This window comes from Echiichthys vipera (genome assembly GCF_963691815.1).
Source record: "Echiichthys vipera genome assembly, chromosome: 21".
Taxonomy (NCBI): domain Eukaryota; kingdom Metazoa; phylum Chordata; class Actinopteri; order Perciformes; family Trachinidae; genus Echiichthys; species Echiichthys vipera.
In genome coordinates, this window is record NC_139846.1 from 9427924 (window position 1) to 9454226 (window position 26303).

General features: G+C 42.5%; 1 protein-coding gene across 25 annotated transcripts in view; it reads right to left on the minus strand.

The window, feature by feature from the left end:
- scrib (scribble planar cell polarity protein) overlaps nt 1-26303 on the minus strand; it is a 64278-nt gene that overhangs the window by 22155 nt on the left and 15820 nt on the right. For 18 of the 25 annotated variants that reach the window (XM_083936224.1, XM_083936221.1, XM_083936229.1 and 15 more), the window contains 19 exons: nt 20389-20506; nt 18790-18868; nt 18175-18264; nt 17509-17565; nt 16993-17056; nt 16128-16202; nt 15800-15944; nt 15009-15127; nt 14682-14881; nt 13689-13855; nt 12680-12816; nt 12243-12368; nt 11825-12010; nt 11375-11731; nt 5630-5719; nt 5463-5540; nt 5042-5359; nt 1972-2052; nt 6-254 (listed from right to left, as the gene is read on the minus strand). In XM_083936224.1, coding sequence (XP_083792350.1) covers nt 6-254; nt 1972-2052; nt 5042-5359; nt 5463-5540; nt 5630-5719; nt 11375-11731; nt 11825-12010; nt 12243-12368; nt 12680-12816; nt 13689-13855; nt 14682-14881; nt 15009-15127; nt 15800-15944; nt 16128-16202; nt 16993-17056; nt 17509-17565; nt 18175-18264; nt 18790-18868; nt 20389-20506 — 2736 coding nt within the window. The remainder of the gene's footprint in view (nt 1-5; nt 255-1971; nt 2053-5041; nt 5360-5462; nt 5541-5629; nt 5720-11374; nt 11732-11824; nt 12011-12242; nt 12369-12679; nt 12817-13688; nt 13856-14681; nt 14882-15008; nt 15128-15799; nt 15945-16127; nt 16203-16992; nt 17057-17508; nt 17566-18174; nt 18265-18789; nt 18869-20388; nt 20507-26303) is intronic. The other 7 variants (XM_083936230.1, XM_083936228.1, XM_083936225.1 and 4 more) reach the window with 1 other exon arrangement.

The window sequence follows — 26303 nt, forward strand, 5'->3', positions numbered from 1 at the left end:
CTCACCTCGATAGGATACTCATCCTCCATCCGGCTCAGGTTGTTCCCATGAAGGGTGAGGCCGTCCTCCTCCTGGTCCGGTGAATCTGAGGGTTCTGGGGGTGGAGGGGAGTGGGCTCGTGCCCGGGATTGACCTGGAGAGCCCCCTGGTGCGTTCATGTCTCGCTCCACCAGGAGGGAGATGGTGGGGGAGGTGCCGGTAAGGAGCGCTACTGCCTGGTCATGCCTGGCCTCTGTCATGTCTACACCATTGATCTGGATTGACAGTAAAACCAACCAGGGAGGGTGTCAGCCCACCAAGATCACTCCCAATAACAACGGTTCACATTTGCCATCAGAATGATGAACATAAAAAAAATAAAAAACACATGCTGAAAACTGTACGCTGCCATCAGTCTTCCCTCAACAGATTCTACACTTCATCCCTCAAAACTATTTATTTAAAATCTATAACATTCTGATATTTAATTCATTGAGAGTTTTTTAGTGAATCAAAGTGAGTGCTGTCATTTGGAGAATAACCCAACATCTATACAGAGCAACAGGAACAGGCAGAGAAGAAGAGAGAGTGGGGTTAACAGCGGGCTGCTGCAGCCAATTTAAGCTGGCAGAGCTTCCCTGAGGCAGAAGGTATACTAGCAAGCAAAACTATTTTTCCCAAGAAGCAATAAAATCCCTTAAAGTCTACATATGACTGCTTGTGCTGCTCCATTTTAATGAGATGTGTCTACCCCTTCTTGCCTGTTTACTTAAAACAAAAATGATCTTAAGTTAACAAAGGCAAGCAGGGAAGTTCCTGAGACAACTTTGTCACGGAGAATTATTGAATCGTTAGTTTTGCTAACCTTAGTTCTTGGATTAAGGGGTAGCTTTCAGGCATGCACAATCTTAAAAACTGCACCAAAGTGACAAGCAGAGGTCAGCACTGACCCGACAGTACCAGCTCTTACCACCGGCTGATATGCTGCTGCACATAGGCTCCGCCCGCTCCACCCCAACACCATACCCACCACCAAGCAAGGCAAGGAGATGCACTTAATACATTAGTGAGCATGCAGATGGGGAGAGTGTGAGAAAGAGAGAGAAGAGGCAGCCTACAAACAAAGAACTGGAAAACTGCCAGAGGAAAGAGGAGAGTAAACCCAAGAAGAAAGCAAAGAGTTCTGTGATTCCCAGAGAGCAGTATGTGCACTAAAGGAAGAGAAAGAGCAGGTTCATATTCTGCATACGGGGAGAGGAACTTCAGGACGTATCAAAATCAATCATCACCAATCAGTTTACAGTACTGTGTGATGTACGTGCATGAGTGTGACTGGATAAAAACATACAATTCAAGAGTTTCTAATGCGCTGACAGAAAAAGGAGAGCAAAGCTGAGTGCAGTGTGCGACCAGCAGAGGAAACAAAAGGAGCATGGCAAGCTCGTGCAGGAGCCCCTCAGCAGTGAAACATATGACCTAAATGCTGCACTACTTCACCAAAAAAGCTGCACAATTTGGATCCGAGGAGACTCTGGGTTAGAATTAGTTGGAGGACTGTATTAGCATTATGACTCAGTTGGCAACGCTTGCTTTTGATGTGTGACAGTTAATTTCCTGCATGTGTGCAGCGTGGAGCGTAACACAAGTCAGTCCCATCTAGATATGGCAAGACTCAACTTGAGTGATGAGAGCAGTGTTGGGGTCAAATTTACAATGGAAATATTTTACCATAGAGATAACACATGAGGGGAGAATCTGCAAAACATATCTTTTTTTCTTTTTAATATAGTCTTGAACTTTCAGCTCTCTGGGTTAATATTTTATGGCTCATTTTGTCTCCCATCCCTCGTTTTTTTTTTTTTTGTTTGTTCATTTGATTGAGAAAGGAGATTGTGTTTTCATCTCACATGGATGAAAACACTAACAAGGAAACCCTGATTTGATCACACCGAATACTATGATGCCCAGGTGGAGAGGACGGGTAGTACTCACAGAGATCACCCTGTCGCCTACATGCAGTGTGCTGTCTCTGTGTGCCGCTCCTCCTTCTGCGATGCGAGAGATGTAGATCCCCTAAAAAAACAGACGACAATGTCAAATGTTTTAACTTCTATGCACATTTGTGGATAAATAACTCTATGATGCACTTTCAAAGACTGTTTTTAAGAACTACATTTAAAAGAGACTGCTAATATCCTGCATCTACCTAATTATTCCACAAATATTTGCTTACCTCGCCTGTCTGTGTATCAAGTTAGACAGAGCCAACAGGCTGCATTGCTATGAGGAGTCAGTGAGCTAACTGTGATCTGTCTAGAAGCTAAGGGGCCGGTCAGTCACTTTTCGATATCCCCCAGTGTGCCAATGGTTATTCATAAAGGGATTCTGAGATATTAGCAGCCAACAATGTCAAAAATTGTGGTTACAACTGGTTAATGGCACAGTCTTTGTTCATTAAGACAAATTAGGACTCTACAGTGCAAATAATGACCCCTGAAACATATTGTCCTTTTACACAATTTGTTTAACAAATAAAAAAAACACAGCTGACCTCTTAATCTGCATCAACAAAACAAAATGTGCAAACACACGCAGGGGCAAAGTCTACTGAACCTGCTCTTCAGATCAACCGGCAACCAATCAAGTCACTGCATCCATTTCAAAACACTTTTGAAAGAGAGGCAAGACTTACGGTCAGACTCGTCTAAAGCGTGAGTTTATGAGTCCTTTCCTCTTTTCAGGGCTCGTTGAGCTGCGTGAGTTGCAAAGCCGTATTGCTCTGTCCCAAATATACACCTCACCCCGTCCAGTTAGTTAGTGGACCAGGATCAGGTGTCGGGGCTGGCTATTCATATCTCCGTCTCCCTGGTGAGGACTGTAAACGCTGCGGCTAGAATAGACGCTGTTAAAAGACAGATCCCTGTGACTGAGGCAGTTACAGCAAACACTTTGGCTACGTTCACACCGCAGATCCAAGTGACCTGAATCCAATTATTTCGCTCATATGTGACCCCTATCTGATTTGCTTTTGACAGTCTGAACAGCACAGGTCGCATTGAATCTGACAGTTTGAATCAGAATTAGGCCACTTTTAGGCCACGCTCCTGAAGTGACCTGCATGTGCAGTCGATTGATGACATCACGCCACAACGGTGTTTACGGTAGCGAACATGGCAACGGCAACCAGTATTGAAGGACTTTTAATGCTAAAAACAGTGTGTGCCGGCAGACAGATTTTTGAACGGGTGATATCACATCACTATCCTCCACTGGACGCCTGCTTCACTGCTGTCCTCAATGTTTGTTTAAATTCTGTTCCTGGCTCCCCGCCTGTGGCACACTGTTTTTTTTTAAATCAATTTTATTTGTGATTCATTTACCGAACAGTGCAGTGCAGGTCAGAATGACGTCAAAGTAACATGACAGACCTGTCTGTTCCGATTGCAGTCGCATTCAAAAAGGTTCACGCTTGTACTTTTGATAGAAAACTTTAATTATTCTGAATGCGTAACTTTAATTTGAGTAAAAAGTTTGGGTGATGATTAATTTACAGCTTCAACTAACCATTATTTACATTATAAATTCATCTGACAGTCCATGACGGAAGTTGCGAATATTTGGCCTTTAGAATTGAAAAAATGACTGATCTTACTAATGAAATCATAGACCAGTGACGTGCAGACAGGGGAGGCAGGTGAGGCTGTGCCTCCCCTGTCATCATGAGAGGAAAAAGAAACGAAATAATAAAATAACACAAGTAATAATATTTGTCCTCTGGACTATGATTTTGGTGTGGTTCTTAATGTATTTTGACCGTTATTATAGTAAAAATGGCAGAAAATTCTGTATTTCCTGCTGAAATAAACGGAGTCTCTTCGGAGACGAGAGGTGAGGCACGGACAGCCGTGCCTCCCTCCAGATTGCGCAATCACTCACAAACTGTATTGAGCGCGTGCAGAGGGCGCGTGCTTGTTCCCATTTCTGTGTATGTTTCCAATATGATGTTTGAGGTCACTTTTATGTAATAAAAGCATACGTCTTCTTTTCCATGGTGTTCAGTGATGTATTTTACGTATGTGTGTAATATTTACATCTTATTGATGTGACATAAATCCACAGGGAAAATTGTTGGCTTGAGGCAGGCAGTACCTCTGCCACAAGGAAGGGGGCGATAGTGAGCAGCCTGATAGGTCACAGTGAACTCTAACCTGTGTGCAAAAAGTAAACACAAGTGTGCTGGGCGACGCTGTAGAGCTTAGCGACAAGCTGTCATTTCTCGCCCTGAAAATAATAAATATACTAAGACATTTTCCAAAGCTGGACTTTCAGTCAAAGCAAGAAGTCATTTACAAGTAAAGGTAAATTATACTGCAATATACAGCTGCACTGGTGTTTAAAATGGTTTTCAGCATCCTATTCACTCCTATTCTCTCATCCCATCCTATTGGCGTCCTACTGTATGTTTGTAAATCTGACTTGTGAGTCAGTGCCTCCCCAACCCCAACCCTCACTGCACGTCACTGTCATAGACTGTATATAATGCTGGACAACACGTCTCCAATTCCTCTCCCTGTACAAGAGTGAAGCCAAAATATCCTGCATACGGGTGCCGCCATGTTGCAATTTAGGAGTGAGCCTGCTCGATCCAGCACGAGTCGATCACAGCTGTCAATCATGACATTTCACCCCATTTTTATAGCATCAAATAACTAATTACAACGAAATTTATCAGAAAAATCCACACTTGAGAAAACATCAGTGTGATCAGAGCTACTTACATCATCTAAATAGTTGCTGATTCATTTTCTGTCACTAATCAAAAACTAAATGAAAAGGGTTCTTAACAATATTGTGATACTGATTTCAAGTATATTGTCTGGCACTTTACAAAAATAATGTATACAAGGCACTTTACTGCGAGGAAGCTTTCAAATATGTAAGACTTTGGTGACTAAAGGCCTTGATTTCTTCTCATCCAGTCTTTACCATGCAACCTTTACCTTACAAAAACTGTGTCTAAGTTTAGTCGTAGTGTGGTTAAGGGTGTGTTTGCATGTCTCACTGTGTCTGCTGTGCGGTAGGGTGTGGAGCCTTTGCCCCCTGCAATGCTAAATCCCAGCCCCTTGTCATTTCGGATCAGGCAGGTGGAGAGCCGCTGTTGAGGGACGCTGGGAGGTGTCTCCATGTTGAAGGCGACGCCACTGCTCCGTCTCTCCCGCGGGAAGTAGTCGTCCTCTGGCCTCAGTGGCGTGGTGGTGATGGCGTTCTCAGGCTCCACCATGCGCTCCCGCAGCACCGACATGGAAACTGAAGCACCGGAGCTACGAAGAGCTTCAACTGCTGTGTGATGTTCTGCTTCATGGAGGTTCACTCCATTCACCTGAGACGAACGGATGGAGAGAATGACCGACTTGCAATGCTGATAAATTAAACATCTTACTGTAAAACGATGCTTAAGGAAAAGTAAACCGAAAATGCTTTACCTCCAGGAGTTTGTCTCCCACTTTAACCCCTGCTCTGGCTGCAGGACCCTCTTCGGATACTCTGGAGATGAAGATTCCCTGAACACACCAACAAAAGGAAGATTAATTTGTATCATCTACAGCTGCGGATTTCTTCAATGCACCTAGATTCCACGTACACATTTTACCTCGTCATCTCCCTTGTAAGGTGTAGATCCTTTCCCTCCTGCAATGCTGATACCCAGGCCGCCAGTTTGTCGCATGATGGTCAGGGTGTGCTGCAAGTTGAGGACGGGAGAGTCAGCACAACTATTCGTAAAACTCCTCTAAACACTCAGCTCAGGACAGATTGAGAGGGAGGTAAGCCCACAATGTTATTTAAGAAAAGGTTTTAAGTTGATTCCCATTTATCTTCTTCACATCTTAAACTTTATGATTTAAGTGAAGGGTGCCCTCCCTCCTTCTGCCAAGAGGTGGTGTAAATCTTATCACAGCAGCATCTTGTCATCATGCCAACAAAAGGATGGAGACACTCTGACTTGTCTGGAGCCTAGTGTCAGTTTTAAATGGAAGTTTGATGATAAATAAGTAAGATTTGTGTTTTTTAAGAACTGAAAACAGCATGGCCAAAAACCATTTGTCATCTACCAGGAACCACTTAACTGACAGTAGACTTCAGACGTACGGTGAACAAACATTTGCCGTGTTTCCATTTAATTGTCTCTTTTGGAACTTCTATTGTTACTTTTGAAATTTTGCAAAAAAATAAAAATGCAAGCTAGGCAGGTTTTAATCAACTGGTTTGGAGCCAATAAACTAGGCTACAGTGTAGTTTTGGCAGAAGTTGGCGCTAAAGGCTACACATGGCTAGAATCAGCAAACGTCGTAGAGGTTGCTACACGGAGAACATAACAAGTCACAGGAGAAAAATAGAGAGAAGTCTTCAGGAATTTGGTTCAATTGGAAATGTCGTAACAGTTTTTTCGTCAGAAATTATTCAGCAAGGGCGTTTTCATATCCGATTTAGTTATTTTTCTACCTAACACAAGTGTGAATACTTTTTGTTTTTTGCACAACTGAGGAAGTTTTAACAAATTTTGCTATTTTCATTTAGCTTTTCTAACGTGACATATCAAAATGCACATGGAAATATATGAATGGAAACACGGCTACTGTCTAAAGCCCTCTTCAATATAACTCACCTTACTGAAAACATACAATTTGTATTGTTTATGTATGGGAGGAGGAACTTATATGAGGTAAACACTAAATAACAGACTGTATATACTGTGTACTTGCAAGCCATGCAAAAACTTGGAGGAATACAGACAAATGAGGGACAGGTGGAAGGAAAAGGGGAAATCATGTCAAGAGTAATGAAAAGGATGTGCTGTGTCCAGGATGGGGAGACAGTTTTGGCCTTGTAGTGATGATACCCCAGCAGTTGTTACTGTTGTACTGAGACGACACTAATTGTTTCTTCAGCAAACAAATCAGACATAAATACAAATGCTTTTGAGATCACAAATACGTTACTATCATGTGATACTAAATGACACTTACATCTTTCTAACAAGTACATGTTTTATGCACAAAGACTTAACATCTTGGGAGAGTATTCATATACAACACTTTGAACAAAAGCAAAAACATGTTTGAAAATGAAAATAAAATCTACATCAGATTAACAATGCAAATATTTTCACTCCAACAATTTTTAAATACATGTCATGCGCGATCTATAAATGTTTACTATATTGAAAATAAGGCTACTGAGACGCAAACTTCATCCATCTTCATCAGTCCGGAGCTGCTCCACTGGTTGGCAGTTGAGGGACCTACTTCGTACCAAACAAAAACACCTGGAGGAAGCTGGTGAAGCAGCCCATTCATTCCAGGACAACACAGCATGAACAGGGGGATGAAGAGGAGCAAAGCAGCAGAAACAGAGGAAAGGTAGAGTAGCAGAGACGTAGTGCTGCAGAACCTGATGCTGGACTGGAATTTACTCGACTGCGTCTACAGTCAAAGTTTTAGCTATTTGGGAGTATTTTAGCAGAAAATGACAGGATGACAAATGGGCAAACAATCATACGCTGCCTAAAATGTACAAACATTTTAGAGATGTGGATCAACTTGAGGAACACAACTGTGGGCATCCATGGGACAAATGATTACTTGGTAAAGGAAGGGCTTCAAACTAACTAACAATATTTGAGGGCGACCAACAAAGGTATATGTGTTTTGCAAAGCTGCTGTTAAACACACAAAAGACAAATGTTTGATCTAGCCAATGATGTGGATATTACCAGAAGTCGTGTAGCATTACAGCCTATGCTGTTATTTAGAGTTCTGTACTTGATGTTTATTTAGCACTGTTTATTGAGCAGATGGCAAAACAAAACATAACAATTCAGAGTAACTAACCGGCTTCTCTGGAGGACAGACGGGACTCAACATGCAGGGCTTTAAGTTTAACCTTTTCTTGTATCAACTACAAAGGCATGGAGTCTAGAAAAGATCAAGGAGAAATATTTCTGGGACCTCCTGACAAATCAATATTTTTAGTTATTATCCAAAAATAATCAGGGCTAAGTCAAATGTTCATCCTTGTGGATAAGAAATATGGATAATGTTGCAAGGGCAATAGAATAAAAGCAGCAGCTGCCATGATGAACCTGTTAGATAAAGAGTTGCTTTACTGGTTCTGAAAAACCTGAACATTTTCTCCTGTAACTAGTAAAACCCACAAGGATACACACTTCTTATAAATGCACAAATACTCTCCTAATGGATCAAAAATATTGAAGGTTATGGTAATATAAGATTATTGTGGCCTTCCAGATTGAATGAACTAACTTAATAAATAGGCAAAGTCTGAATAATTTCATGATTTTTAGTCTTCAAAATAAGAGCGAAGCAACAAGATCCCTTGCTGGACTTGAACTTTTTAAATGCAGCTGCATGTTATACAGTTGTTACATAATGAGTCCTAACTGAAAATAAATAGTTTTGTAAGATTAAGTTAGCAAATTGCTGACCTCACTTTCTTAATTAGTTATAAATAGTGCATGGTCGCATAGTATGAACTGAAGCTGAATAGATACATGGATACAACAATATGAAGAATTTGTCAATGTCTGGAGGGCTAGTCTAATTTCCCAGGATGCACTCAAACATTTGTGGTACCTCGCTGACAGTTTACTCCCTCCATCTAAGTGTTTGAAGTCCTGCTGCCCAGTGAAAAAACAAAACAATAAATGTAAGGAAAAAACGTCTTTCCTGCATCCAGGTTCTGCCACACTGGCCATCTCATGGAAGAGTTGTGGTTAGGGGGTCCCTAGTGATTGGCTTGGATTAACTGTGGATTTCTCTGGGAACTTTCTCCACCTCTGAATACAGGTGGGTGAATGAGTGGGTGAGTGAGGGGCACAGAGAGACAGACTGGACGGGAAAGAGTATGTACAGACCTCTTCCTCCTCAATTCGAGCAGGTTCAATCAGCAGATTATTGACTTGATCAAATGACACCCCCTGTTAGGACAGGAACCAGCGAGAGGCATGCGGATTAGTCAGGCCAAAATGAAAAAAAATATATGCTCACACACACTAAAACAAATAAAAGAAAATAACACTTTCTCACACCTTCCATAAACTTCACCAAACACACCCAACACTCCACTGTCTGCTTGCAGGTCGGGGGACTTTTCAAACCAGACCACCTTGAAGCAGAAGCGACCCCACACTCACTCCCCAGCCACCAGAAGCAAATACAGGCAGAGACGGAAAGACAAGACCAAGGAGCTGAGCTACAGTGCAAAACACACAGTGTAGAGAGAGCGGACAAGAGAAGGCAAAAGCTCCCATACCAGAATAAGCCCAGTCTCCACACCACAGAAAGCAATTTCCTCCAGGAGCAAGCTTTAATTTAGTCAACAAGACTACATAAAGAAAAACTGTACAAGTTTATAGTACACTCTCAGCCTACAACAGGCAGACATATCTACAACATGACTTTTCCAAAAGTAATTCACAGATTAGAGATGAAACGGTATGAAATTTCATATCACGATTCAAGTGGCCATAATTATTACAGTTATCAGTATTAGGCCACATTCACATTTAGTGCAGCAGTTTGGGAAAAAGCCCGTTTATGTGACGCCCTGTTGTGGTTTTAAATCCCCTAATGTAGCACAAGTAGACTTCACACTTCACAATGCTTTTTTCTGTGAGATAGTTTTTTATGATCTCGACTTTTCCGACACGTGGAGGCAGCTTCATTTCACGGAGAAAGAGAGACTGAAAAGAGACGGAGGGACTGAGTGACTGTGTTGGAGCTTGTTCAGCATAAACTTTGTGGCAGTTGAGTGCTTGTGTTTTGTTTTCTTTACCCTCAGTTTTTTTCTTTAAACTCTCTTGTGGCAGTGATGGAGGCAGCGATGTTTAAGTTCTGTCTTTTTTCACCACAGCCTGCTGCGGCCCCCTCCAAGACGCATTATGGGAGAACTTGTGTTTTTGCTGAACCCCCTGATCTAGTCTGAATGCCCTTTTACGTGTGTTTATGTGCTGAAATGTTCCAAAGCCACTGATATACTGCAAGATTTATATTTAAATAAAGTCCTAGTAAACTTGAAAAAAAAAAAAAGCTAAGTACTAAACCGGTAACCGTTTCATCCTGATCACAGACAGAAAAAAAGGTTTAAGAAAATCAGAACAATCATGAAAAAAAAGGGGGGGCTGAATTTGATTTACAAGAACAATGAAGAATCTAACGCTCCACAATAATTTAGACATCCCATAAAAGATTATTACCATGTGAAGCAAACAAGGATCGTTGGATCTCACGTTCCAGCTCTGCCAATATATGTTCTGGTTGGTCTGAGGTCAGCCACACAAACACACCCACATTCACAAAACGGATTTGATGATTTGAGATAATGTTTGATCACAGTGTTACAAAAATGATTTCTACAATCAGCATGGTAAATCAAAAACATGTTTCATTAAGTCTCCCCTCATCAATAAGAAGATTCATTTTCAGCGGCACCGGAGCAGACATCACTCACTCCATTCATACTCACACACGCACAATGTTACAAGAGCAAAGTGCGAAAATGACGTGATTCAATTAAATCAGGAGATGGCTGATAATATGGTGAGGAGTTTAGAACTGAACTGGGCCAGTGTTGTGCAAGAAAGGCCTGCAGCTGCTTGTGTGGAAGGAACATTATCATTTGGCATCAAATAATTCACATCTGGCATGTTAGTTGTGGTGGAAGAGGAAAAATGTAAAGTGAATTTCTCCAATATGTCTCCAAGTATGAGAGAGTAGGTACATTTTTGTTGCTTACGTGTCAAAGAATGATGGTGTGAGCTATTGGAAAGTATTATCAGCAATGACCTCAGTGTTTGTAGGTGTTTGGGGAAGGACATCTCATCTTTGCATGGCACAGAGCAAAGACAGAGTTCTGACACTGTGGTTGAGTTTGTGATTAAACCACAAAATCAACTCCTGAGAAAAAACATTCTCCTTGATTTACAATGCAAGGGTAGACGTCTTCATTTCCACAATGACCCTGCATGCAAACGCCACATCCTTAATATGCTGGCAGCCCACTCCAAAACAGAATGCAACTTGCAAGGTGGTAAAGGCGCTCTATGCATACAGTATTAAGTGTGTGCATAGATGCAATGAGCAGGCAAAATATATTCATTTATATGCGGTCTCACAGAATGAATAGACAATTTAAGCATAAAATAAGTGAAATAACTGATTTAGGGTTTAATGTACAGACTGTACAGTATGTACCACTTACTCATCTATTTTTTTTCTACATGTGTGCACAAATGTAGGTGGGGAAATTAATTACTTTCTACTTATTGTGTGCATCATTTCTGAAGTGCACCCTACCAGTAGTGGTAGCTCTCCTTTACCTTTACTTGACTGGAGTTGACCTGAAGCCGACTGTCTTCAAGCTCCTCCATTCTGCGATGGTTCTGAGGGGTGCTTATACTTTGCTCTTCTTCATCCTCCTGCTCGTCTTCAGCAGGCTGTATCGGAGAGTTCATGCCATCGGGACTAAAGCCCTGCAGCAGCGCAGCCACAGCTTCGGGCTTGGGCAGCTTGGTGATCTTGAAGTGCTTCTTGTAGTGTGGCGTGTCCTTTCTGATCAGACGCTGCTTCTCTGCGGGAAAAGCGGGCCTCTCTTCCTCGTCACCATCTTCGCCGTCTTCCTCGTCATCATCATCCAAACCACGGATAATGGGCTCCTCTGCAAAGTGCACAGTGGGCTGGGGGTAAAAAGGGGGTTGATATTCAATTAGTTAAAGTCATCAACTGGGGAATGACAACAATGTTATGGATGAGTTGTTTTAAATACTCACCTCAATGTACTCCACCTCCATCTCATCCAGCTCGTCCTCATCCTGAGGGGAGTGGCCGTCTACAAGGCCCTCCCTCTGCGAGGCCGCAGTCACATTTTGTCTGTACTCATGGGAAGTGGCCGACAGTGTGCTGTTGGACACCTGGGAGTCATGGCTTTGATTGGAGAGGTCACTGAGTCGTTTCTCCTAAAACCAAAAGCATCAGATTGATTAGATTAAGATCAACTGCACCAGTGAATAATGATAATGATCATTTTTTTTGCATAGTGAGGTCTGTAAAGGTAATGCTTAATAGTGTGTACAGCAGCAGATGATTTATGTCACCAGCCAGATTACTGCAACAAAATGACATCTCTAAATGATAACTGGCTGCTGACATAATTGACAGGATAATCATTCAACAGTATGATATATGCACCTGTGGGTCAGGGGACCCCTCTTCTCCATCAGGCCTGGATGTGTAAGCTTCATTCCTCCTCTCCTCGATCACTTTCTTCATCACCTTCAGCTCACTGGGGTGCGGTGTGGCTCTGCGCTGAAGGCCCTGATATAAATAAAAAGTGGTTAAAAACAGGAATTCAACAACAAATATGCATTAGTATGGAGCTGTTACGGATACTTTTGTCACTCATCAGAACCGTGATCAAGACCATAAATTAGTCAGATGACTTCGTGACAATAAAAAGACAATATGCATTAATTTAGATTTGACATTTCACGTTTTAAATAAGGATTAGATCAAACAAATGACAGTAGTGATGTGTAGTGTCAATATTGATAAGTAAAATGGCAAAATATTAAATGATCTGAGCAAAATAACATGAAGAGGGTTTATAAAGTGGGAATTTATTATACGATATTCACTCTGCGCTCTGCAGCAGCCTCATCATCCTCATCCTCAGCCTTGGTCTCCTCCTGGAACTGAATGACTGACACTCGGTTCAGGTTGCTGTCCGTCCAGCTGTCGTCCACACTGTTCTGCAGCAGGTTCTCTATGAATTATGAAGGAAAAGGAGAGACAGATGTCAAACTGAGTTAATATCTGTAGATGTTGTTCATTTAAAAAGTAAAGCCTCATAGTCCCAATGGTTTTAAGAGCTAGATCTGGCCAGCTAACTGACTTAAATCTACACAAAAACAAAATTGTAAAGCTACAAAATATGAGCCAAACTATAAAGCATAAGTTAGACATTTTATACACTACAGATTTTACTATCTTAGGTTTCACAATAACAGATTCAAGGACCAACTCATTGAACAGATATGACTCTGAAACATGCTATGACTTAAGGCCCCTACACATGATACGCGGTAAAAAACCTGTGCCGGCCGTTCCATTCATTTCCTATGAAAGAGGCGGGGCCCAAGGTAGCGGCGCACACTGCTCAGATTTGCCCCTTTACCGCTGCGCTCACCTAGTTGCCGCTGACCTTTCAAAAGCGCAACCAATGAGATAGAGGCTTTGAATGTGACGTTTACGTCTCCTAAGCAACCAGAGGGCGACATCACGGCAGTTAGAAAGATGGAGGAAAAACTTATTGTGTGTTTGTCCGAGTTTCCCAAACTATTTAACATTAAATTAAAGTCGTTTCCCAATCTCAGAAGAAAACGTAATGCTTGGAGGTTTATAAGCAGTCACACCAGGTTTGTGAAGGTTTGGGTCTCTGCGCCCAACCTCGCGGTGAACCCAGTGCAAAACGCGTATCATGTGAAGGCCCCTTTACTAATAAAAAAAAATACTAAAGAAAAGTGTATATAGGGATTTGAACTATGATAAAGTTGAAAAAGCCTCATAGAAGATTTAAATGACTAGTGAAAACAATCCAATTAAAACGTGACGTTGCATTAACTAAGTGCTACTAACCTAGGCTCGGAGAAGGCTGCTGGGGCAGTAAATAGCAGGTCAGCACCTTCTCTCCCGTGCGCTCGTCATCCTCTGTCTGGAACTTGAGCATTGGCTGAGACTGGTTCTCTGCGAGCCACATGGCCTTCAGATTGAGGTTTGTCAGGGCAAAAGGCAGGTTTTGTAATCTGAACAAAAGAAGAGATGAGGGATAAGTCACAACATTTCCTTTTCAGTAAATAAAAATAAAACATCACCCATCTGATACTTCTATGAGCTTACACATTTAAATTAACAATCACAAAACTCGCTAATCTAGTTGAGAGTAGGGCTGTCTGGAATACTGTTTTTTGAGCTTCAGCTCTTCAAAAATAGTCAACAGCGACTATGGCTGTAAACTGTGTTTACAGTAAAATCATCCTGTACACACATCGGACTGCTCTCCAACATGCACGCTTTTTAAGCCTAACATTGTTAAAACGGAGTAGATAATACTTGGCAGAACAACAAGTCAGTGACTGTTGTGCTGCAACACGTGTCTTTATACGTGTACAATTAAAGGCTTTTTAAGGACTGTGTTGGTAAAAGAACAACGAATACCCAAAAAACAAAATTATATTTATAATACAATTATATTTGGGTCCAGTCCCAGTCAAGAGTAGTTAAGAGTTCAAATAAATGAAATGCATTCATAGGAGTGTACTAAAAGGAATAACCTTCATAACTGCAGAAACCTTGCTCCCTCTATAACTTATCGGAAATTACCAGTGACCCTTTGACAATGATGCATTTGCTTGAGGTTTTTTCAGTACATCATTTCCATAATTAAGCACCACAGCCTTGAAAATACATCTACACAAGGTTATGTTGTTGGCTCCTGATCACATTAAAAGGGAAAAATTGCAGCAGCAACGTCTCTGCAGGATGCTAAAATCCACTTTGGCAAAGGCATTCTCATTAAATCTTTGACCTTAGCACAAAGGGCTTCTGTGAGGGGTGTTAAGTGCGGTGTACCTGTTTCCAGCCACATCCAGCACATGCAGCTCAGTGGCATCTGCAAGCTCAGCAGGCAGTTTGCCCAGGCGATTGTCTCTCAGAGAGAGAACGTTGAGGCTGGCACAGCCTCCCAGCTCTTTGGGCACATCGCCCAGACGGTTGCGGTCTACATTCAAGTTGGTCAGCTTCTTCAGCTTGCCCAGCGAGCGAGGAAGTGACTTTGAGGGAGAGACAGAAGTCAATGAAAATGATAATGAAGCTTTACAGATGTTAACTGGATTTAGGTATGATTGGACATCCATAAATTCCTAACTGGGTCAGTGCAAGGCTTTTGTATCAGCCTACCTGTAAAAGGTTCTCTGTCAACACAAGTTCTGTGAGGTTTTCACACTCCCCTATTGAATCAGTCAGGTGGGTCAGTCTATTCTGGTCCACCTTCAAGATGGACAGCTGTTTCAGGCAGCCTGCACACAAAACACAACACCAGTTAACAAAACACCATTTTACCGCACTGTAGCAATAGGACACCAACACTAGATGTAACATGTTTTTTTAAGCTGAGCCATGCTCTGGAATAAATTTAACTGAAAACAGAAAAACAGATGACAAGCTGCAGTTATTACCTGTCACTCTTCACATGCATTACATTTCCAGTAGAGGGCAGTGCTCTTTAACAGAGAACTGTCTCCTGCACTGAGCGGGCTGCTGTTGCTTAGTTCACTTCATCTATTCCTGCCTAATTAGCTGCAAACTTTCCCTAAGCACCCAAAGTATACACTTTTTTCACAGAGGGCCCAAGGGGGGAAAAAAACCTTATTAGCATAGGGCAAATCTTTCTCTTTCATAACGACAACATTTGGAAAGTTGCTTTGTTGGCCAGTCAAATACATGCAATACATTCCTGATGGATTACTTTGTAACGAGAACAACACGTTTCTTCTGTTTAAGCATTGTGTCAAAAGATTAAATAGTTTCTACTGTGATTTAAAAGTTGTCTTGTTTTGGCATCTAATAAGACCTCAAATGCAGTAATTTGTTACTCAAACTGGTCTTCTTGGATCGTAGTCATATCTCACTTAAGTAACACGCCCTCACCAACACCTTTTGTTCCACTAAGACAATGTTTCGTTTCTCACCTATGCTGTCTGGGACGACATCCAGCAGGTTCTGTGTGAGCAGCAGGTCGGTGAGAGCCAGGAGGCCGTTAAGCTCTGAGGGAAGATCCTCCAGACGATTCTCTGACACATCCAGACACACCAGTCTCCGGAGGTTCCCCAGCTCCTGCACACAAACAAACAGAATAAATATTACTTGCAGTGAGCCACGGAGGCATACCATTACCTTCACAGTGCAAACAAGGGAAATAATTCTGCTAGTGGGAGTTAATTCTTTATATGTGCAATGTCGTATTTCAAGAGAAAAGGTGTCATGCTGTAAAAAACCTTTGTATTAAACTGTACTTACTGGTGGTAATGAGGACAACTGGTTACGGTCCAGCCATAGTTCCCTTAGGTTTGGGAGAGCACCGAGGGTGTCCGGCTAAGAGATGGAACAAAGCAGAGAGAACATGGGGACAGCCTGATTAGTTTTGTTATATATTTGAAGTGCACACCCAACAGTGAGTGAATCTGCTTAGGGGGGTTCAGGCTACAGCAAACAGAAATCATGTGACCTAAGTACACACTCACACTTGAAGAATTAATTCGATGAATTAGATAGTTAAAGGCGTAAGTCAATAACTTAGAAACAAGACGCATGTTTTTTAAATAAATAAATAGATAGGTTCTTCTCTTTGGAATCCAATTTTCCTTAAACTGTTATTGTAACTGTTACTGTAATTACTCATTGTTTCAGTAAAACATTCAGTTATTCTGGGCTCTCTGGGCTAAATTCTCCCAAAATTACCTCAAATTGAAATACAAGTGAAAAGTTGAATTAAAACAAATAGCAGTGAAGCAGACGCTTATTGCAGGCAAAGTTTCATCATATGTGTTAAGTATTTGCTCAGCCTCCGCCCTTCTCAGGTCATGAGGAATTGTTTACCGTCCTATGAGACATAGTGGGCGTTTCCCAGGCTTAAAGCAGCGCTCACTGTGAGGTGTAGTGCATGCCCGGCCTCAGGTCTTGCAGACTGGCTCTGCTGCAGTAAACATGTGGTTTGGATCATAATTATTGTGGTGGGAATGTGAGAAGTATATTTGTGAAACATGTCACTCTGTGTGTGCTGCACTTGAAGACACATCTGAGGGTGTTGTTTGAGCACTCAACAGTAGAATGGATTACCTGCTGCATATTATATATGATTAAAGGGGGTTAGTTGTTGTATTACCAAAACTTCCAGTTCATTGCTGCCCAGGTCCAGCTGTTCCAGTTTCACCAGGAAAGAGAGCGACCTGAATACGCACACAAAATAGCACATGCAGTAAGTCACACAACTATGTGGACTGAAAGAACAAAGGGAAGAGCTTTGGGAACTATTACAACATATCATTTCGTACTGTACTGAGATATGCTAAGAATGTTTTTAAACCCACGTCACTAAAGGTAACTTGCTACCAACATGTTCTTACGTACTTCTATTAATCTCTTTAATAAAACAACTGCATTTGTAGGTGAGATTTTATCAATTAAAGCTTGGGGTGAGTACAACGCTAATTTACAAAAAGCGGCTGTTAAAAAATAATAAAGGAGAAACAGGGGTGTTGCAGAAATTCCTTGTGCATTGCGGGATCATCATCATCATGTATTGGCAAAAAGCGCTTATAGTGCTTGATGGAGATGGTGACGAATTAGATAAAAGACGGAGCCCTGCATATGTATGCATCTGGAGGGAGATGACACTTACGTGGGCAGAGATTTTAGCAGGTTTTCCCTGAGCTCCAACGTCACCAGGTTGGCCAGGCTATAAAATGGAGGAGTGGCAGTGAAAAGGAGGCAAGTGAAAGAGAAAGAGGGGTTGGCAGGTGGTGAGAGAAGAGGATGGGGGAGTAAGAGAGGGGAGGGGAAAGGCAGGTTGGTTAGTCAGATGGTAGGTCTGTTCGACCGGGCTGCCTGCCGCAGTGAGGGGCTCCTCCATCTGTCTGAGCACAGTGGTGGCCAAGAGCCCAGAGACCGGTGCCTCACAGCCCACTGGGCTACAGAATTACACTTCTTGAAAACCTGCTCAGTCTCCAAATCTAAAGTGAGTCGAAGGCCTTCAGTCTGGACCAGTGTGATGGCTTGATTAGAGAGCTTTTATAGTTTTGAAAAGAAAATTATAATCGTGTCTGTCGAGTAGCAGTAATCGCAATTCGGGCTGCAACAATCATTCTATTGCTTTATTTTTTTTTATTAATCAACTAATAGCTTACATTGAAAAATAGTATACAAGGTAATGTTTTGGGAGATGAGTGCTAAATGAATGTGATGACATATAGAACTTGTTTAAAAACCTGTACCATGACATTTCTTTAACTATCTAAGAGAAAAACACATTTTATCCTATCAACAGCTACAGTGCATGAGTACATACTTTCCAATGTCGTTGGGCAACGTCTGCAATGACACGTCGTTGAGTGCCAAGTGAGCCAGCGCACGGAGTTGAGTGAAACCATCCGGCAATCTGAAGCAGAAAGACAGGAGGGAAAAGTCTTGTAGGGTTTTTGTTGTATAACACATGGGATCCTTTGACTCACACACAAGATTATTACCCTTTACATATTCCCATCTGTTAAAGTATTCAGCATCAAAGCTGTATCCAGTTGTTCCATTCCTTTCTATAGGAGGAGGTTAAAGGGTGAAATACCAACTTAGACATAACTGAAGAAATGCCATCAGGGAGCAGTGCATCAGTGGCTTTATATATGCCTTGTTTGGTCAGAAAGCACATTATCACACAAAGCATCATCTCCTCCAGGCATTTCTTCACATACTGTGCATAATTGTTTCTTAGCAACTGAGTGATTTCATGAATTACAGCTACAAATGTGCACACTGCACATTCAACCACACAATGTGATTCACTGCACAATTTAAATAAGAAAGTAATTAAAGCACAAAAATGACATCAGGCTTTGTTTCATTTTTCAGAGCAGTGTTGCTGCCATCTCCCATTAGGTCTTCTCACAGTAAGGCTGAACTCACTTACCTGGACAGGGGGTTTCCACTGAAGTCAGCGATCTCCAAGGCCCTGCAAAACTTAATGCTCTCGGGGATCTCAGGAATGTCTGCAATAGAAAAGAGGAGGTGCGGGAGGCGGGTGACAGGCATCAGCACCATGGACACATAGATTTAGAGCAGGGGAGGGGGTCATATTCTATGGAGCGAATCATTTTAAGTTCCTTGTAATCACAACCAGATGGCTGGGAGCAGGGAAGCGAGAGAAAGGATGGGAAAAATGAGACAGAAAGAGATGGAAGTTGTACTAGGGAGGACATGGGGAAAGTGTGCTATTACATCTTCATTTTCCTCCCATCATAAAATTTAGAGAGCAATCTGGTTCTTTAGCTTCAAAATGATGTTGTGTTCCATGTATAGTAAAATGCAAAAACTAAGGGAGAATCAAATAAAAAGAGAAAAGGAGAGAACCCTGTTTGTGAGAGATACATATCTATATATAAGTATACAGCTGATGATGTTAGGCCTTTGATCATAGTGCCGTTCATCTCATTTGCCTATGCAGATTGGACTCAAAATTTGTCAGAGACTCGAGTGAAAAGAAGTATATTGTGCTGCAAAGCAAAGAAAAATATTGCTTGTGCCATAAAAACAATGATTTACTTGATGTATAGTGGATTGTTTCTACAATGCTTACTCCTTTAGTGGGCAAGAGAATTGAGCTAAAGTTAGAGCTTTCCAAACACTGCACCACTGCACCATACCCCCACATTAAGAACTATAATGTACTAAGAAACATATAAAGAAGGCACAAGAAGAAATTTGACCTATTGCCTTGACCACCAAAACAACTTTTCCCACTGGATCCTGCAAGTGCAGGTTTAGAAAATCCCTACTGAACCAAGCAGCCTGTAATGCTTATCTAGCTCAGCTGCATCCTGCAGCAGGAGCAGACAGACAGACAGATGGGAAAGAACCTCACAGGCCACTGCACACCGCTTCCACAGCACCTGATGCAGTGTGTAGCATGCAAGGACACAGAGAGGGCAAGGTGTGTGTGTGTGTGTGTGTGTGTGTGTGTGTGTGTGTGTGTGTGTGTGTGTGTGTGTGTGTGTGTGTGTGTGCGCCTCAGAGAGAGAGAGGGAGGGGGGGAGAGAGAGAGAGAGAGAGAGAGAGAGAGAGAGAGAGAGAGAGAGAGAGAGAGAGAGAGAGAGAGAGAGAGAGAGAGAGAGAGAGAGAGAGAGAAATATTAAATAGCAGCCCCAAATTAAAAGTTGAATCTTTGATATCAGTAACAAGTATGTAGGCATAGAGATTCATGTATGAATGTCTATTGTGCCCGGGGGTAAACAGGATGATCCAAGAGAGCCTGCTAATATTTATCTAATGGCTGCTGCTAGTGTGTTGATTCTCCAACTGGTTTGGCTAAGCTCCTGTTACTTAACACCACATGGAAGAAATCATTTTCACGCCCTTGTTGTTTTGTGTTTTGGGGGTGGTCTAGTCTAGAGCGGAAGGTTATTTTAAAACCTGTCATTAAAGTAATTGTGTGCTAATGGGGTGGTTTTACAAGCAGAGATCTTGGAGCAACTGACAAGTGCACAGTGAATTTGTGGATGCATTTGTGTACCATTTCTGGAGATGTCCAGCTCAACCAGCTGCATGAAGTTGGCCACCTCAGGAGGGAGTCTCTGGATCTCATTGTCACTCAGGCCGAGCTTCCGTAGGTTCAGTAGTCTGAAGAAAGGCTGTGGAGACACATGGTACTATGTTAAATCAAAACAGAACATAATATACTTTCTCTTCTGATCCTACCAGGATGCATTGAGGGACACTGCTTGCAGGTCAAATCAATAAAAACATATACAGAAAAACACTGCGAATATTACTACTACTACTTCTACTGGAACCTGAGAATTATTTCACATATTTGCTAGAAGAACGACTTAAATGATAAAACACAAAACACTTGCCGTCTATTATCAAATAATCAATTAATCAACTGATCATTTCTGTTAAATTTTATTCAATGACAATTTTCATGCCAAAAGTGGACATACAGCAGTGTGATAATACAACAACGTAAGAATTGATCAATGTGAAACTGATATGTTAAGATTAGGGTTAACACAATGATAATACTGTATTCTTCAGACAAGGGCCGTTTCCAGGACCAGTTTTAAAAACATTCCATCGTCATATTCCCAAAAACTCCTCCTCACCATGGCAACACCAACCAAACAAAGTGGCTTTCGATAGGAGAGCTGAGGAGAGTGCTGTGGTGCCAAGTGCTTTCACAAGAGCCTGGTTGTTGGACGGGACGACGTTCAGAAACATTCCTCTGCCAGCCGTGCTGTGTGTCATCTGCCGTTAAGATGGGCAGACAAGACGGGCTGGCGGGGAGCAGCAAGAGTACCAGGCCAGAACTATGCAGTGATTAACCCCACAATCAGTCCCTGGTTCTGCTGCCCACAGAGGACCCACTGTCTGCCCTGTCAAAAGCAAGTCGACTTCTCAGACGCTGCGGGGGAGGAAGACTCTTGAGGAACTTGCCGACTTGGGCTTTCTGGGGTAGGAATTTGTATAAACTCATTATTCAGGGATGCTTTCTGAACATAGGGTGCACACAGATGTCTGCAACTTGGAGCCCAAACCTTAATTCAAATTAAACCTCAGGCTTTCTGCAAGGCCCTCTGTTGAAAACAACCCTTGTGTGTCAATTACCAGAGATTAATACACTAAACTGAATAAGGCATTTCAGTTTTGAAAATGTAGCACTGTTCTGTTGCACTCCTGTTTCCAAACTGTTGCATAAACATGCAGTTAATCAGATAACACAAAGCCTTCTTTGATGTGTTTTGTCAGATGTACACGCACTTAAAGCAACATGCTTGAAGACAGCTCTACGACCATGCTGACAAAGAGAAGTATGCTGCTGTTTCAGCTCGACTATTTCTCGATGAGAGACAATTCCTGCTCTTAACTAGTGTTTGGCTGTGGAGTTAGGTGGCTATAGCAGCAAGGTTTTTCCCCCGCAATCCGTTTGGGGATTGCTTGAAGTGCAAGACAAAGCTCGTCAGTACTTTTCCAATCCTCAAAATGTCACTTGCACTTTGCACTTAGTCGCTCATACTAGCATGTCCACCTGATGGAGACAAATGAGGGGAGGAGAGAGGACATACAGACAGGAGAGGACAGAGCCAGAAAGAAAAAAAGAGGGTGTTGGCTCACTAAATAGCAGGTGACAGGTATCAAATGACAGGAACAGGAAACAGGAGCTGAGGACAACCATGTGACCAAGCCCAGATGGGAACCGGCCCCCAGGAGGAGAGGAGGCCTTTCTGGCAGAACAGGTGACACCCGGAGACTGAAAACCTCTCAGGGACTTCTGTTAACTCTCCACAAATGCTGCTGAAAAGCTTCTGATTTTTCTTTAACTTCAGTACTCTCATACTAAAGTATATTACATCCTATATTACTACTAATAGACTGTCACAGATTTTTCTATTCAGGCTAAACCAATCACCCAATAATTTTGCATCCGTGCATTCCCGTCCTCTCTTGATACCGTCCAGAACTCTATTAGAGATAAGGGAAAAACTAGACAGTAATGCAATTATGCCTGAGAACGAATACTTATGAACACTCACAAAGATGGCCATTCACTTCTGAGTGGCCGCTCACAGACAGGCTCGCTGGTGTTTTCCTAAGAAACAACTGTGATGCTGTACTCTATTCTCAGACCATCTTTACTCCAGCATTAAATAATTAACAACAAGATTGGAATTACAACATGTTTATCTTTTTAGTATCTCTCTGAGAAATTGTACAATAAAATCACTGACATTTAACATAAACGTAATAAATCTGTTCCACAGACCGTGGAAGACAGAGTTGTTCCACCGTTGAGACTGCAGCGGAGGTAGCAGCAGGGCCGAATTAACGTCTGTGCAAAGGGGACAGTCGGCATAGGGGGACTACATGCACAAATTTGACACAGATGCTGTTGTGTTATGCGTCACGCGTCTTTTACTTCTACAATGCCAGCATGCAATCCAAAAATCACACACTGGGGCAGCATTGTCCCGCCGTTGTTTGGCTCATTTAAAAAAAAGCATTGCTTGCGCAATGGCTGAATTATCGCATAATTTCTGTGTAAAAGGCGATAGTAAGTGCTAACACATCAATGAAAACTGGATCTGAGGTGTCCCCGCTGTTTCCCACTGACTGACGTACTTTCAAATCAAGCTGTGGAGAACCAACAGTGCTATACGGGTCAATGGGTCAGTTGGAATAACAAGCTGGAGCAGTGGGATTTAGTGTACCGCCACAGTCTCTTCATTGTGATAGTGAGACACAACAGTCTGCTCAATGATTCAGACAGCTTTTACAGGACTGTGTGTCTAACCATTTATAGAGTGAGGCAGCATGTTGGTTAGAACCAGTGTGCTTCATTTCCTTTACAACTTTGCAACTGGGATGTTTTAATAAGGGCCTTGTGAGAGTTGTTTGCTTAAGGAAGGGAGTGAAGCTGTAAACAGGAGGATATAGTACAGTGGAACAGATAGGAGTGAGAGGTGAGGTAGATAAATGATAGCCATGTCAGCAGAGGGCAGTGTGGGGTCTCAAGAGCACTTATAGCAGTACAGATCATGCCAGCCCATTTGCAAACAACCATCAGAATACCATCTACCAGTTTTACTCATGTCCAAGGACCATAATCAATTCCAAAGTCGTTGCGCCACAAGACTCGTATTTCAGTTATAAACAGCGAATATATACTATTTACAACTGAAAAAAAAATCAGAGAAAGGCAAGCATCAAAACCTAAAATCAACACTGATAATGGTTGATAAGTATAGTAGGCAGACTCTGTTTGGGCAGTTTTGCCCCTTTTAAAAGAACAGCTTTGGCAACTAAAACATCAATTTGTATTTGATCAGTTGAATAAAAATGGTGTCAGGCCTGTGCCTATGTCCCCTCCCAAACTGTTTTGAATTCCAGAGAATAAAGGAGTCGGTAAATTAAATTAATGGTGGTTAAGGCAGCTATGAGAACAGCCACAGCTGCACAGATTCTGTTGGACTATGATAAGGTTTCACACAGGGGAGGATTGGGTCTGCGTAACATCCACAATGTGACGAACCCATCTTAGTGTGAAATGAGTTCTGTGGTGTAGGTACTTATTTGAGATCTAACCCATTATTATACAGTGAATGACGCCTGGTCATCACCCTTGAGCAACCTGTGACAGAGTGCATGGTGTGTGTCACAGTGACAAGACACAGTGAGGCTACACAAAAGACATGCTGCACTTCGGTGAGTGTGTGCCGCATAGTGAAACGCTCTGATTTGTCTTATCTGTATCACCCTGTTTAGCTTACATTCCACTCAGACAGTGTTAATGTGCTTCAGGATGTGTGTGCGTATGCACTCTTGGGCATTTTGCAGACATCCTGCAGGAGAGAGGGCCCTGTGCTGTAGATCTGTAAGTCAGCACACTCACCACTGTTTACACAAGTCCTAGTTTTACTTTGGCTAAGGTTGCCAGGAACTTTGGCTACAGTAGTTGGATTCAGCATGTGTGCATGACTCTCGGGGGAAAGGAGAGTATGTTAACGTGTATATTTATGTTAATGTGTATTAGCAGTAGTGGGTGCCTGTTTAAACGTGTTTATGAGTGTGTTTATGTGCACTGGGGGAGACTGTAAATTTGCAGGGTGGAATGTTAATGTTTGTGGACCTCACATCACTCCAGAGAAACTAATTAAAAGGTGACCACAGATACCCGAGGAGAGTGTATGTTTATGACACATGTGAGTAAACTGTATGTTTTCTGTGGGAGTAACGTTCCAGTGTAGGTGCAGTGAGCTGAAGCCTGATGTTCACAGAGGCTGCAATGTTACAGTCAAGTGACTCCATTTAGCTTATGGTTTCCCTCCAAACATGCCATCAGACTACAGACAGAGCAGGCTCCACACACAGTGTGCAGGAGACCGTAGGGAAACCCCAGACACTCAGCTCCATGTTTGCCCTAATTCATTAACGTAAGGCTAAGTTCACTGTTTCAAAAAAAACCTGTAGTCATTTCTGCAGAGACAGGCTGCAGGATAACAATCTTAGCATTCAAACAAAAAGGACTTAACCAACTTGAGCAGGTCACAGCTCGTCTGCAGAGGGTTTTAATCAATGGACTCACACATTTGCTAGAAGCTGAATTACAAACCATCCCTTAACCTCTTCTTGTCTACTCTTCCCATATTTCTGTTTTACTCTTACACAATTTCTTCCATGAGTGGAAGTCATATTCACACATTCTGTAACTTCTTAATCTTGTGCCAAAATCTGCCTGGTCGGCCTAGTCTGCATGTCCCCACTCTTCCCAGCAACAATTCCCTCACAATGCACACAAACTACACACACTGCATGCACACTACTGGGGTGAGCTGCTCAAAGAGAGGGGAGGGGAGAGCACATGCTTTTGTGCTGGCATGGACTCTTTTCAGTGTCCGGGGAAATAAAAAGCAGAGAGGATTTGGTTGACTGAGTAACTTGGTCGGTCACTTGCATGGGGAGCTTCAATTTCTGCACACTTGTTTCCATAGATAGCTGCAGTCATTGTTGTGGTATAAAGTCAGTTCATGAGTGAGCACAGACACACAGTAGTTCTGCATGAAAATATCAGTTCTCCCCTTACTGAACTTAATATGTTCACGGCAGAATTATGTGAAGCTAAACGCACAAGCACCAGCAAGACTACAAGATCAGTCATTTCAAGGCCGATGCTAATGGGGCAGCATGCTCTGATGCTTGGCCAAAACCACCCCCGCCCCCCTGTTAGACCACTGTTTGAAATCCAAAGTTTCCAAAACTACTACACATGAATGATACCCTAACTGGTCCTCTTCCCCTCCTCCTTCCTACTGCTCTCTCTCTGCTGCTCCACTTCTCTGAGTTCCCTCCATTTTCCTTGGCAGAGGGACAAAGGCCAAGCAGCCAGCCCCACACAGGGCCGTCAGTCAAAGGCCAGTTCTCGTTGCCCCCCTCCCTGCACTCCAGCAAGGGGATTCCTCCATTGTCCGAAAGGGCACCACAGAGAAGACAGAGAGGGCTAGAAATGGAGGGATGCAGGCTTGAAAAAGGAATGTTGCAAAGGATAACAAAAGGCAGGAATGACTAAGAACGCTAGAGAGAGTGAGTGGGGAGAGCATGGCAGAGAAGAAAAGGAAGATTGTGTGCGAGGCAGGGAGGAGAGAGCTGGGAGAAAGGCAGTGATGGTGGATTATTAAAGAAGAATAGAGGGTAAACAATGGATTCCCACAGTGCTCTGGACACTGCACCACTAATGGGGACAGAGACTTCAGCCACTGGCCAACAAATTATCTCAACGGACTATAGACTCACTGCCCTTCTCTCTGTTAGATGAATATCATTTATTAATCCAAACCCAAACGCGCAACAAATCAACAGACTGTCATTAATGTGGTTTAGTCTGGTCTACTGTGGCCAATATCCAGTGTGGAGTACAATGCTCCTACTGGCCTC